Source organism: Caloenas nicobarica, chromosome 18 (assembly GCF_036013445.1).
Source record: "Caloenas nicobarica isolate bCalNic1 chromosome 18, bCalNic1.hap1, whole genome shotgun sequence".
Taxonomy (NCBI): Eukaryota; Metazoa; Chordata; class Aves; order Columbiformes; family Columbidae; genus Caloenas; species Caloenas nicobarica.
In genome coordinates, this window is record NC_088262.1 from 837,923 (window position 1) to 850,112 (window position 12,190).

Sequence of the window (12,190 nt, forward strand, 5' to 3'; positions counted from 1 at the left end):
ATTTTTTCCGGTTCTTGCTGCGTGAGGCTGGGCAGCCCTGGCAGCTGCAGCTGTGTTTAGAGAGCTGGATCTCGGCTTCTCACGCAGGCGATAATGGATCTCTGACAGATGTTCTGCTGCTCTGGGATGCTGTTGCTAAATAAACCCTTATCTGACTGATGCAGATCTTCTGCATCTCTGCTTCTTTCTAACAACAATTCTACACTTCAGTTGCAGCTCTGCCTGTGAGTGGTCAAGAACAGGAGGAAAACAAGGAGGTTCAAACAGCGGTGCCAGAAGCAGAGCACTGTGAGGTCAGTTCAGAACACGTTTGTTGGCTTCTCAGCTGTCGGTACAGCTCTCTGCTCTTTGTTGCACCCATCGGTGCAACACACCCTTTGCATCCTCATTCACTTGAAATCCCTCAGGAACAGTATTTGCATCAGGAATGTTGATCAGACACAAATTTCTCCTCCTGCTGCCCAATCAAAATCAGCATCACTGAAGAAGTAAACCGTTCTAAGGACCCTCCAATTCCTTAGTCACTTCATACTCCTGATTTGTAAAAATCAGTTTTAAAAGCTTCTGTTGTCTTTCTGTACCCCGAAGCTGAGATCTCTGGTGCTGAGCGTGCCCCTGCAGCTGTTTGTGACCGCGGGGCGTTGGGAGCCGTGCTGACCAGCTCCCCGCGCCCTGCAGCGCCTCGGGGTGCCCGCACGGGAGTGACCGCGTGTGGCTTCTGCCACGTAGTGCCTCAGCATCTCCCAGGGAGGCTGCATTCTCCGTGGTCATATTTATCATTTCCACTTTTTCCCCTGAACTGCCAAGTGTTCCCTCACAGAAATCTTGATACGAACACTGTTACATGCCAATTTGAAAGGGTCACAGCAGGTGCATCGTGTGCTTGAGAGCAAAAGAACGACTTGGATTTGCAGCCTGAGATGAGGAAAACTGGGAGCTGGGATGCAAGGGGCACAGGCCCTTTCTGGAGAGTGCTGTAATCATTTTGAGAGGGATGTGTTGGGGGAAAAGGGGTAAAACTGAAGAGGAATGAACTGGTTTTCATGCTGTTCCTGGTAAGGGTGAAATCCTGGACACCACCGTTCTCCTGAGGACCTGTGTACAAAGTGCTGTGGGGATGCTGCGGGACCAAAATGAAGATCTTAGTCGAAGCACAAGGCGAATTAAGATTCTCCTTGGCCTCCTGTCCAAAGAGAACGACCTGAAAGGTACGTGCTCCCTGGCTGCAGCGGGTACTGTCCCTGGGCACCCAGGGGACCAGAAAAACATGGGCCTTAACTCAGTGGCGCCCCAAAGCTCAGCGGACCTTGCTGTGCTGGTCACAAGGTGGATCCCCCAGGCGGTTTCCCAGAGCGCGTGTGTCTGTGCCCCGGCCTGTCGCTCCTTTGGCTGCAGGGCTTGTCCTGGACTTCGGGCTGTGGCTTTTGCTCTGGCTGTTCTAGCTCTGGTGGCTGTTGTGGTTTTTTGGGTTTTTTTTCCCAGTTGGCTGATTATTGAAACAATTTTAAAATGTCGTTGGTGTGATACTTGGATTTGGATCCAATGCCAACAAAAGAGAAAAAGCAAGTTCCCTGTTGTTTTCTAGCCTCTTTCCTGAGGATAACAAAAGCTCGTCTCTCCAACCTTTTGAAGAAGCAAGAAGAAAATTCTCTTTACCCGAAAAACTGGGTGCTTCGGGAGGCTTCCAACCTCAGTGCTCTCCAGGAGGCCGGTACCTTCAGGTGAGCACAGCAGCAATAACCTGTAACCCGCAGGCTTCCGAGTGCAAATGGCAACTGTGCAGAGACAGCAGTTCTGCGTAACCTGAATATCTGCCGTGTCAGTCTCTGGTCTGTGCTGGGATCCATCCAGAGGCACTTTTGTCTCTCCTGGCTCCTGAGGGTGGGTGACTTACAGCTGGATGGGCTGTACAGGGCAGCTGGTTTGCTGCTATTGTTGCTCACTGTCCCTCTGGGTTTCTCGGTCTCTCTCTGCCCCAAGGCACACCCTGTGGAAGCGAGTCCAGAACGTGATCACTCCATTCCTGGCTCTCCTGGTTGCTGTCATAGACAGAAACGGCAACCTGGAGCTGCTGGCCAGGCCGCCAGCCCAGTGGGTGACAGACCTGTGGATGTTCATCTTCAGTGACACAAAACTCCTGGCTGTCCCTCCCGCTGCGGGTGCGAGCAGGTGAGCCCCGCGGAGAGCAGCACCGGGACCAGCCAGCGCTGTCGTAGATCCACAGGGGAGGTGAACGCTGGTGGTCGCTCCCCTGTGCTGTGCCCAAGGCCGCAGGGTTCTCGGTGTCTGCACACGTCTGTCCTTTCTGCCTCATCCCCAGCGCTCCCGGGCTTTGTTCTCTGCCTCTCGTGCTCAAGCTGCTTCCCCAGCCCCGGGGCCCACGTGTCCTGCACTGCAGCCCTTGGGCCAGGGAACACTTACTGAGTCCCGATGCTACACAGCTGGCAGGCTGAGCTGTATTAATGAGCCCTTCAGTTCTTTTCCCCTCTGTCCTCCCTTTCTAGATCTAATTTCTTGCTTTCTGCAGCTTCCTGCCCCTGTCTGAATGTGTTTTCCAGGCAAAAGCCCGGTGTGTTAATGACCTCTTGATCTCCTAGCTCTCAGCCAGAGATAATTCTGGTGCAGAACAACATGACGGTGTCTGCTGATGCTGGGAATGAGATGCCTTTCAGCTGGAGGATAAAGGAGTACTTGGATGAGCTGTGGCTGGAAGCTCGATACATCCAGAACACGGAAGGTGAGAGCCTGCCTTGAGCTGGTGACACAGCATCTCCATCCATCTGCCCTGTAAACTCTGGTTTGTCGCTACCAAACCTCTACCTTTCTGCAAGCCTGGAGTCACCTTGGTTCCCTCTGTGCTCATGTGAGCCAGTAGCACTTCGTGCAGCTGGCTTTTCTTTGTGCTTCTCGCTATTCGTCTTGCACATATTCTGGGCCCTTGTATTCAAAATGCTGTGGAAATGCCAAGAGCTAATGACAAGGTGAGTTTCTGTAAATACAACACTGGTGCTTGGGCTGAGAAGACCTGGCCTCAAATCCCTTGTTAATGCTTTGAATGAGGGGAGTGTTGCATGCATCAGTGATTAACCAGGTGTCAGTCTCTTTAGGACAGGGGCTGTGTCAAACCCAGCCTCCTCCTGATGTTCAGCTTTTCTCTGCATTCTCATTTTCCAGACCAAGCAGAGAAGTTTGTGGATATCTTCCAGAAAACTGCACTGGGAAAATTTATCTCTGCTCTGACTGAGGAAGACAAGGAGATGCTCTTCCAGTGCTACATCACAGACTTCATTGTCCTGAGCATTGGCGTGTCCTCCGTAGAGGAGCTGCAGGTCAGTGTCTGGAACAAGAGCTGGGAACCCTCTGGGTGGAGAGCAGAGCAGGACGGCAGTGACCGTGCCCTCCTGTGTCAGCCCGGCCTTTTCAGACAAAGTCCTGCTCTGAGACACACTAACAGCAAGGCAGCTACAAAGCAGATGCATTTGACAATGGCTGGTGAAATTGCTGAGACCTTACTCAGAAAAGTCCTTTCATAGGAACCCCTGTAAAAATTGACACATCATTTAAGGCTATCTTGTAAAGTACCAATTCTCTCCTTTCAGAGAATTTTGCCAGGATTTCCAGTACAAGATTAATTCCAAAAGTCCTTTTTTAACTTTTTTTCTAAACTTGTAGTGTCTGCAGGTTGCATTCTTATCCTGCATAGAGGAATGGAAGGCAACGTCTCCCAGAAGAGAGGAGATGGTCCCGTCCTTGCCGTGGGTCCACCTTGGATACAATCAGTTCAAGAGCCGCCTGCAGAACTTCTCTAGGATCATGGCTGTGCACCCTCGGGTGGTTGCCTGCCTTCTGAACCAGCAGCTCCACGGAACGCCGCAGTCAGAGATGGTAGAGTGGCCCCCGGGCACTGGGTGACCCTCAGCGCTGTCCTCACCCAGTTACCGACAGTTCAGCCACCTGTCGATTCAGCAACAGTAAAGCAGGGAAGCACGAGCTCTGTCAGGATGCTCAGTATTAGGAATAGTCTGCTGTGTCGTCACTGTTACTAGCAGGATTTAAAATGGTTTGCCCTGCTTTCGCATCAGTTAATAGGATGTGGTAATGATCTGAGCCATGAGCATGAGATTTCCAGAATTTAAGTTAATCAGGTTATTCAGTTGAATACGTTAAAGCAAACCAGATTGAGAGCCCAAGGTGCACAAATAATTCTGAAATGCCACTGTTGTGTTTATACTTACACCCTGTGTGTGTATCCAGGTTTTAGATGTGTTTGCTGCAATGGCATGTGCTGAAGAGCTGCAGAATCAAGTGCAGACAGCGCATCCAGAGATCTGGCTGCAGAAAGTGAAGAATCTTCGTATGCCCATCGAATTTCTTTGTAAAGAGAAGGACGTACAGAGAAGTGGGAGTCAGTGTCATCAGGTGCTAAAACAACTCGAGTACGTACCACAGATTTGTTCACAATCCTGATCTTTGCCTTGCTGTTAGTAAGGACATTAGTACAGACTGGGAGCTGCTCTGGTGCTGCTTTTCTCAGACGAAGGCTTTGCAAACCTTTCCAGGTTCCTGCTGGGCTCAGTCACATACCAGGCACCAAGAACCAGACATGTTTTTTCTCATCTCATGTAGATTGTCCCTCTAAATCTGGCAGTATCATCCAGTGCATTCCAGCTGGGTTCAGGGGCTATTTAAACCTCTCCCAAAGTTCCTGTTAACCAGCAATGTCTCCCCACTTCATCCCATGTAAGACTGCGAGAGATGGGGAACTTCTCTGCATCTAAGATGGAGTCTTGTGTCTGGGAAGACAAGCCCAGAGAGCTGTCCCGGTTTCTCACAGACCTTGTTTACTTTAACTGAAGTGAAGAAAGTGTGGTTAACTGTGATTATTATATTTTTAAAATCACTTCCTTGCTATAGGAGTTAGAGGTGTGCAAAGGTCTTTGCAGTCCTCTCGGTTCTGCTGCAGCGCTGTCTACGGGACAGGCTCCTGTGCTAGAAACTCCCTGTGCCAGGTTTGCGTTTTGTCCTTGACAAGAAGCCAGGGCTGAAAACCAGAGGGCAAAGGAAGAAGGTGCATGAGAAGGGCACAAATGCTGTAGTGGTGAACATGAAAAGCAGTGAGATCGTTAGACTGACCTGCTACTGCATTTCCATTCGTGCTCTCAGCTCGTAGTTGTAGTTTTTGAAATCGCACTTTCCCTCCCACAGAGTCTGCTGGAACCGAGTTTTCGCCATGTCTCTGTTTGTAGAACACGTGTTATTAGGCATTGACACTCTGATGCCAGAACTTGAGAATTTAGTGAAAAAATATACTTTGCTTCTTGCCGAGGTAAGCAAAGATGGGATTTCACCTCTTCCCTGTTTGCTTCTGCTGATCATGTGAATTTTAGTCTCGGGTATTAGAGCTGAGTCACGTAGCTTTGTCCCTTTCCTCTGCAGTGTTTTCAGCACGACTCAGACATGAAGACTCATCCGACTTTTGTTGCAGTGATGAAAGTGCTGTGCCGGTGCAAGGATGAAGTCAGCAGCCGGCTCTACAGGTACCGACACTGAGACAAGCCCCAGGGGCCAGCTGGACGTTGCCTGTGTGGCCAGTGTATTTCTGGGCATAAGGCGGTGCTGTGTGCAATGTAATGAAAACCAGACAAAGAGCAGTAACTTCCATTTCATTCTGCACCCTGAAGATAAGCAGTTAGCCAACAGGCCTTACGCTATCTCCTCTTGGTCTAGTTGCAGACGAACATTTAGTAAAGGCTTTTGGTAAGACAACACGGAGCCATTGTGTTCACTGCTGTTTCTGAATTACAGATACGGCCTGAAGCCGTGTCCAATCTGCCTGGGAGAGCCGAAGGATCCCGTCTGCCTGCCGTGCTGCCACGTGTTCTGTCAGAAGTGCATCAGGATGTGGCTGGTCCCAGCGCAGATGCACTGTCCGTACTGCAGAGTGGCCATGGAGGATGCTCACCTGGAGGTCTCTGTGGAGCTCAGGTATTCCGCCCTGACCACGGGGGACGCGTCGCAGTGGGGCTGGTTGTAGGAGGAGATCCTTATTCGCAACTCTGACACGAGCAGAATGGGCGGAGGAAACTCTGCTCCGCTCTTTCTGGAGCTGGAACAGGTCCTGTCCATTTTCTCTTTGCTTCAAAAGAAGGGAAGATGTTGCCTTGGCCCTGTAAGAAAACTGTAGTTACAAAACCCCGTGAAGCTAAAGCGCTGTCAGGGGCTGAAGGGGACAAGAGACCTCCTTGTCCCCTTGGGTTATTTTCTGAAAGCTTGGTGAAAATCTCACTAAAAGTGACTGGCACCATATTGCCATTTGTGATCTTAGTTGTCAATATGATACAGCCTTTGCAGACACCACCGTTGAAGTGCGGCACGAATGCCTTTTGGAAAGCTGGAAAAGTCTCTCACCTTGATGACTTTTGCCTGTGTTTGCTTTGCTTCATCCATTATTTAAATGCTTCTGTATTTGAACATTGTCTTAATGCTTTTTACCCTTCCCCTAGAGATGCCTTAGCAAGAAATGCCCTGTTCCGGCAGAGATGCAATAAGTTCTTCATAGATGTGGTCACTACCATGTGCTTCAAGGACAACGAACCCCCTGAGGCAGAGGTGACCCAGGAGCTCCTTAACCTGCTATTTGTTCACAGAAATCTCCTGAAAGGTTCAGGTGAGCTCCCTTTGTCCCGATGCTCAGGCCACGGAGTCGACTCTCTTGCTGCTTTCTCTCACCTGCCAAACTTGTCTTTTTCCCATCTCCACAGATCACCCTGCTATCTACACAAAATTTCTGTCCCCATTTAACGATGAAGTGGATGAAACTCCTGTCATCCGCTCAGTGATGCTGAAGCTCCTCTTGAAGTACAGGTGAGCACAGTCACACAACTGACGGACGTTACACTGGGGGCGGCTCAGCTTTGGTTTTCATTACGTAATCAAACCAACCTGATTGTTCTTCTCACTTCTCTGCTATTCATTGTATTTGAATTACTATGCATGAAATTCATCCCATTCCTTTGCATTAGTTGTGCAACTTGGCTGGCTTGCACGTGGCTTGTGCTGAAGGACCTGACCAGGCCATGCCAAGGCTTACCTGGCTATTATTGACCTAAAGCTGTGCTGAACGTGGTTGTTTTTCCATCTTCCAGATGGATCCACTGTGACCCCCACCTGTCACAGGGACATAACTAGTAGTTTGATCATGATTTAGAACATAAGTAGCTGTCAGTATTGCAGCTGTGGTAAGGGGGTGTTTCTCTCTCCTGCAGCTTCAATGAAGTGAAAAATGATGTGCAATGCTACCTGTCCCGGGTAGAGCACAACGAGATCCTAGAGAAAAATGACAAGAAAGAACTCTACTTGCTTTTTGTCAACTGCTTGGAGGTAAGATCTGGGCAATGAAACTGTTGCAGGAATAAAAAGTCAAGAATAGAAATTCTTCAGCAATTTTAGGCAAGTTTCATGTGCACATAGCTCACTGCCCAACTGGAAAGCCCAAAAGGAAGCTTAGATCAAATCACCTCACCAGAACCTGCTCTCCAGGACCACCAGCCTTGCTTGTGTGTCTGCAGTGCTACAGAAATTCTTTCTCTTGGACAGCGTGGGCAGGTGTCTCAGTGTTCAGTGTGGGCTGGTGAGACTCAAACTCCAGCCAGGAGTGCAGCCAGCAGGGAGGTTTCTGGGTGCAGTTAGTCCGCTACTGGGCTGCCGTCTTGTTTCCACAGACACTTCACTGTTTGCAAACCCTTAGATCATTATGCTGTTTGGATTGTTCCCTTTCCTCCCCTGGCATAACTTTTAATGCTTTGGACAACTTTAAACAAACTTGGCAGCAGGGTAGAGGTTTCATTTCTTATAGTTTTCATTAAAATGTTGACTTTGTAGATAAGATCAAAATTTGTGTTCTTTTAAAGGGAAAGACAGGTAGAGCTTGGCCTCTTGGGGCACACAATGTGCGTTTCAGCATGTGCGGCCAGCCAGCGTGCCCATCGCTCTCTTGCTCAGCCGTATGCCCGGGAAACATGGGGGGGAGCTGGGGTGCATTGCAGGAGGTGCTGCTTGAGGCTGAGCGCTGGAAACGTCCCAGGGAGGAGCTGCTGGCTTTGGGGTGCGGGACAGGAGCTCACTGTGCTTCCTGCACGGGGGGATGCCTTGGACATGTCAAGTACCAATGCACAGGACATCGGATTTAAGTGGCTCTGCCCCTTCTTTAGGATTCCATGTGTGAAAAGTCTGAGGGCAGCCTTGGATCTGAGCGTATGAGCCATGTGCCCAGAGACAGGGGCTTTCCAGAGAACTATCTCCCAAAGAACAACCGAGAAACTCCTCAGGAATCATCCGTTGAATATCTGCAGGCAGTGGCCAAGGTTCGCTTGTACCTGAGTAAGGCTGCAGAGCTGCTCTTTGACTTGCACGAGGGCACAGGTAAGTCTAATCTGCTGTCAAATGGAAATTCTGTGTACAGGGCAAAGTCACCGTGGGAGGTGGGCTGGGCACAGTCAGCGCACCTCTGCTGGGCTAGAACTTGTTCTGATGCATGGCCAAGAACGAGTGCATCAGCTTTTCCTTTTCTCTTTCATTAGAAGTGTCAGTCATCATTTGTCCTCTTGACCATGTATTACAAGTGTTCTGTAACTACAATAGCAGCAAGGCTGTGGCAGTGACCCCTCGGGTGCAGTTACAACACAGTTGTGCCTTTGGAAGGAGATTTATTTCATCCTCCAGATGCCAACAGGGAAATTTTATTTAGAACCAACTAAATTGAACTTGAATGAATAAATGAATAAAGCTTAAATGATGCTTCAGATACATGACTGCTGTAAGACTTAGGGTTTTATAAGAATGTGAGCTCTGCACAGCTAAAAGGAGTGAAGAAATACTTCCAAAAAAAAAGTAAAAAGTTTTGAGCTGATTTGCTCACCCAATGAAGGGGAACAGTGTGTGGAGAGTCTCAAACACTTATGCAGTCCATGCAGCATCAAAGTGGAGTAACATAACTGATTCCAAGGGACTTCAGTGTCCAGCCATTGAGGCTGTCGTGCTGGTGAGGTGCATCCCGGAGGTGTCTGAAACCTGGCTGAGGCAACACTCCATGAGCTTTTTTTTTTTTTTTCCTCCAGAGCAAGACCAGGTAGAGGAGAAGCAGCGTTACCTGGAGAACGTGAGAATATTCTGCGGCCTCTCCAGGAATGACTGGCATCGTGTCTACCTGGTCCGGAGAATCACCAGTCAGTATGGGATGGAATTTGCTCAGAAGCTTGTCACCGAGGCCCGGTTTAACTGGGTGTTCCCAGCGGAAATTCTGCAGCAGGTAAAGAGCGGTCTCCTCGGAGATGGCTCTGGTCTCCTCTTTACCTTGTGCTGCTTTGGGGTGTTTGTCCTGTTGTGTGGCTCTGGGGGTCTCACCGCGGTGGGGCTGGTGCTGAGGGTGGCGGAGGAGCCGCTCGGCCGGCCGCGCCTGCCCGCTGCCTCGTTGCAAAGGCTGAAATGCCACAGTTCTCGGGGGGAAGAGGGGATTCTGCCTTGTCCAAGGGCTTCTTGGTGTCCACGGTGCTCACTGTGGGCTTTTCCCTTTGCAGGTACAGACCAGCCAGTCTAATCACATCGATCGTTACCTGGCGTGCGGTGAGAATTACCGAGCCCTGCGTGACGCTGTGGGCCAAGCCATGATTGAGTGCAAGACGGAGGCTCTCCTAGAGGCAGAGAAGGTAGGGCTCGTTCTCCTCGCTGTAAGCCCGTTGTGGGCGCTGGACGGTCGGTGTTCAAGCTTGGTGTTCCTGTTGACGGTGTCCGTTCCAGTGGAGAAGCCTGGGCTGCCTTGGCGTGGAAGTTGCTGTGGCTTATCCCAGCAGACACACCTTCGCTTTACCTTCTCACCTGTGTTCTAGCATACGTAACTCTGAGGTTATCTCTGGTTGCCTCATCTTGCTTTTCTCCCCTTGTAATACATCACAGCGGTTTGTTTTACACCAAGCAGTACGGGCACCTTGCAGCCAGCTGGCTGGAGAGCAGGCCGATGCTCAGAGAGGCTTTATGCCCCTCCCTGCCTGCCCAAATCTGCCCAGCCTTGTGTCTTGCCACACGAAAGTCAAACAGGTGCTTTCTGTATAATTTCAATGTTTTTCCAATTTGTATTTTGTGTATGAAAATCTTCAGGAAGAAGTTTGCAAACAATGCACCTTTGAATGTCTCAGTACTATCTATTATGCTCTGGTTGGGATTTTTTTTCCCACTTGGTTGTTGCTTTGTTTGGAAGGCAGGCATATGCGGGTTGCTGCCTAGTGATATCGCAATGCTGACTGGATGTTAGAAGAATAAAATACTTGAGAGGTTCCTGGTGTAAACCCCTCAATCAGCATGAGTGCTGTCGGTTACTCATTTATGGCTTGACCAGCCGTTTCTGTGCTATCCCCCTTCATTCATGGGGAGAGCTTTAGCACAGCCCTGCTAAAGCCTGTCTATCCAGCAACAGCTGAAACCTTTTCACACTTCAGCTGTGACAACTGCAGCCTCTTGAGCGCCGGATCACGAGCTGTTGTATTGCAGGCGCCCGGCAGCTCCCCGGCTGCGCGGTCTGTCCATCTGCTCCTGGCTGTTTTCAGAGAGGTCACCGCCTTGTACGGAGTCAGTGACTCAAACCTTCATCCCAAACAGCAGGTAAGATACTTCACTTTGGAAGCTTGTGACAGACACACTTCATTGATAAGGATGAATGACTTAAACCATGAGTGCAAGAGCCTTTTGTTCTTTGGCCCCAAATACAGTTATGCACTGATCAAAGCGGACTGGAAATGTTTTCAAAGCGGGGCAATGCAGCATGGGAAGCAGCTGGTAGTCCCCTTCAGCTTGGTGGGCAATATCATGCTGGGTTCATTTCTTTTATACGTGTGCTTTCAGCAAACAGATGCTATGATGAAGTTCATCAAGAACTCCCAAGTCCTGAATTCTCCAGACCTGCGGAACTTTGCAGCCTCTCTTGTGCTGAACGCGCTGCCATCCCTGACAGTGGCTCCGGGCAGCTCCGGCCGGGACGGAGCGCTGGTTGAAATGGCAGTGCACGCCGCAGCCGTCCTGCTGTGCAGGCAGAGCCCCGTCCTGCGGCCCCTGCGCAACCTGGCGCTCCACCCGCGCGCCATGCAGGTGAAGAGTTCGCTCGGCTGGCAGTTCAGCGTGGTGCCAGTTCTTTCCTGTCTCCGCCGGATCCTCTGTAATCTAACCTGTCTTAACATCAAAAGCACCAACTTATTGTTTTAGCTGTGAATCACTGATGCATGGTTATTTCAGTGTTGTTGGGATTAATTAGCACAACGACAAGCTCTGGGCTGGTGCCTTTTGAAGGTACCTCTGCTTCCTGAGCAGTACCGGGACATACGTTTGTGGGTATTTGAGTGAGTCTGGAAGCAGTTGGCAGGTCCTGGGGGGGGACAGCGGCTCTGGCAGCCCTGGGCTGGAGGACCTGGACCTGCTGCTCTGCTCCCGCTGCCCGGGGCGCGGGGACACAGCGCCGGGCGTCAGGCCGCCCCAGAGCAGTCCCGTTCACCATGGCTAGGGGGTGCACACGCAAGGCTTAACCATATTAACAGTTAGGGGTAGATTTTTCAAAGGCAGAACTTGAAAATGTGCATGTATGTCATCTGCATGACTTCTGCTGTTAGATGTCTCTTGTTGCCCATCATGAATAAGGAAGCAGTGAGCAACTGCTACAGGAAATAACTGATTTATATACTCATTTTTCACCTTTTTCCTTTTTCCTCCTTAGCGCTCTTTTCTGCCTACGATGCCAGAAGATATAATGGCTCAGGCGAGGGCCTGGCAAGGACTGACCGCCCTGCGCTGGTACGGTAAGTGCTCCTGACCGGCTGTGAGAGAAACTGAAGGGACATCCGTGGGTTTTGAATGAAATGGTTCCAAGTGTGAGGACGGACATGCTCCTCAGCATGAGCGATCCTTTATAAATTAAGACTTGTAGCTATGATTTCTGTGGGTAATGCACCGAAGTGCATCAAGGTTGTGTTTAGTCCTGCGTTCAGAGCTGTTGGCGGGTCTGGGAGTGCAGCAGAGCTGCCCCGTTGCTCTGGCAGCGCTGGAGTGCTGCAGCAGGGGGGGAGCACGTTGCTGCCTTCCCGGGCGGCGCTCAGTTCTCTGTTCTGCGGCAGGGGGGGAGCACGTTGCTGCCTTCCCGGGCGGCTCTCAG

The 12,190-nt window shown here is 50.4% G+C and overlaps 1 protein-coding gene across 1 annotated transcript in view; it reads left to right on the plus strand.

Annotated features, from left to right (window-relative positions):
• The window catches only part of RNF213 (ring finger protein 213), a 46,988-nt gene that overhangs the window by 27,735 nt on the left and 7,063 nt on the right, over positions 1-12,190 (plus strand). The window contains exons 32-51 of the mRNA XM_065647721.1: positions 211-293; positions 1,061-1,208; positions 1,586-1,721; positions 1,981-2,169; positions 2,598-2,737; positions 3,175-3,329; positions 3,673-3,885; positions 4,255-4,436; positions 5,206-5,326; positions 5,437-5,537; positions 5,806-5,985; positions 6,504-6,667; positions 6,762-6,864; positions 7,266-7,380; positions 8,211-8,421; positions 9,117-9,307; positions 9,576-9,704; positions 10,543-10,653; positions 10,894-11,136; positions 11,756-11,837. Of these exons, the coding sequence (XP_065503793.1) occupies positions 211-293; positions 1,061-1,208; positions 1,586-1,721; positions 1,981-2,169; positions 2,598-2,737; positions 3,175-3,329; positions 3,673-3,885; positions 4,255-4,436; positions 5,206-5,326; positions 5,437-5,537; positions 5,806-5,985; positions 6,504-6,667; positions 6,762-6,864; positions 7,266-7,380; positions 8,211-8,421; positions 9,117-9,307; positions 9,576-9,704; positions 10,543-10,653; positions 10,894-11,136; positions 11,756-11,837 (2,997 nt within the window). The remainder of the gene's footprint in view (positions 1-210; positions 294-1,060; positions 1,209-1,585; positions 1,722-1,980; positions 2,170-2,597; positions 2,738-3,174; positions 3,330-3,672; positions 3,886-4,254; positions 4,437-5,205; positions 5,327-5,436; positions 5,538-5,805; positions 5,986-6,503; positions 6,668-6,761; positions 6,865-7,265; positions 7,381-8,210; positions 8,422-9,116; positions 9,308-9,575; positions 9,705-10,542; positions 10,654-10,893; positions 11,137-11,755; positions 11,838-12,190) is intronic.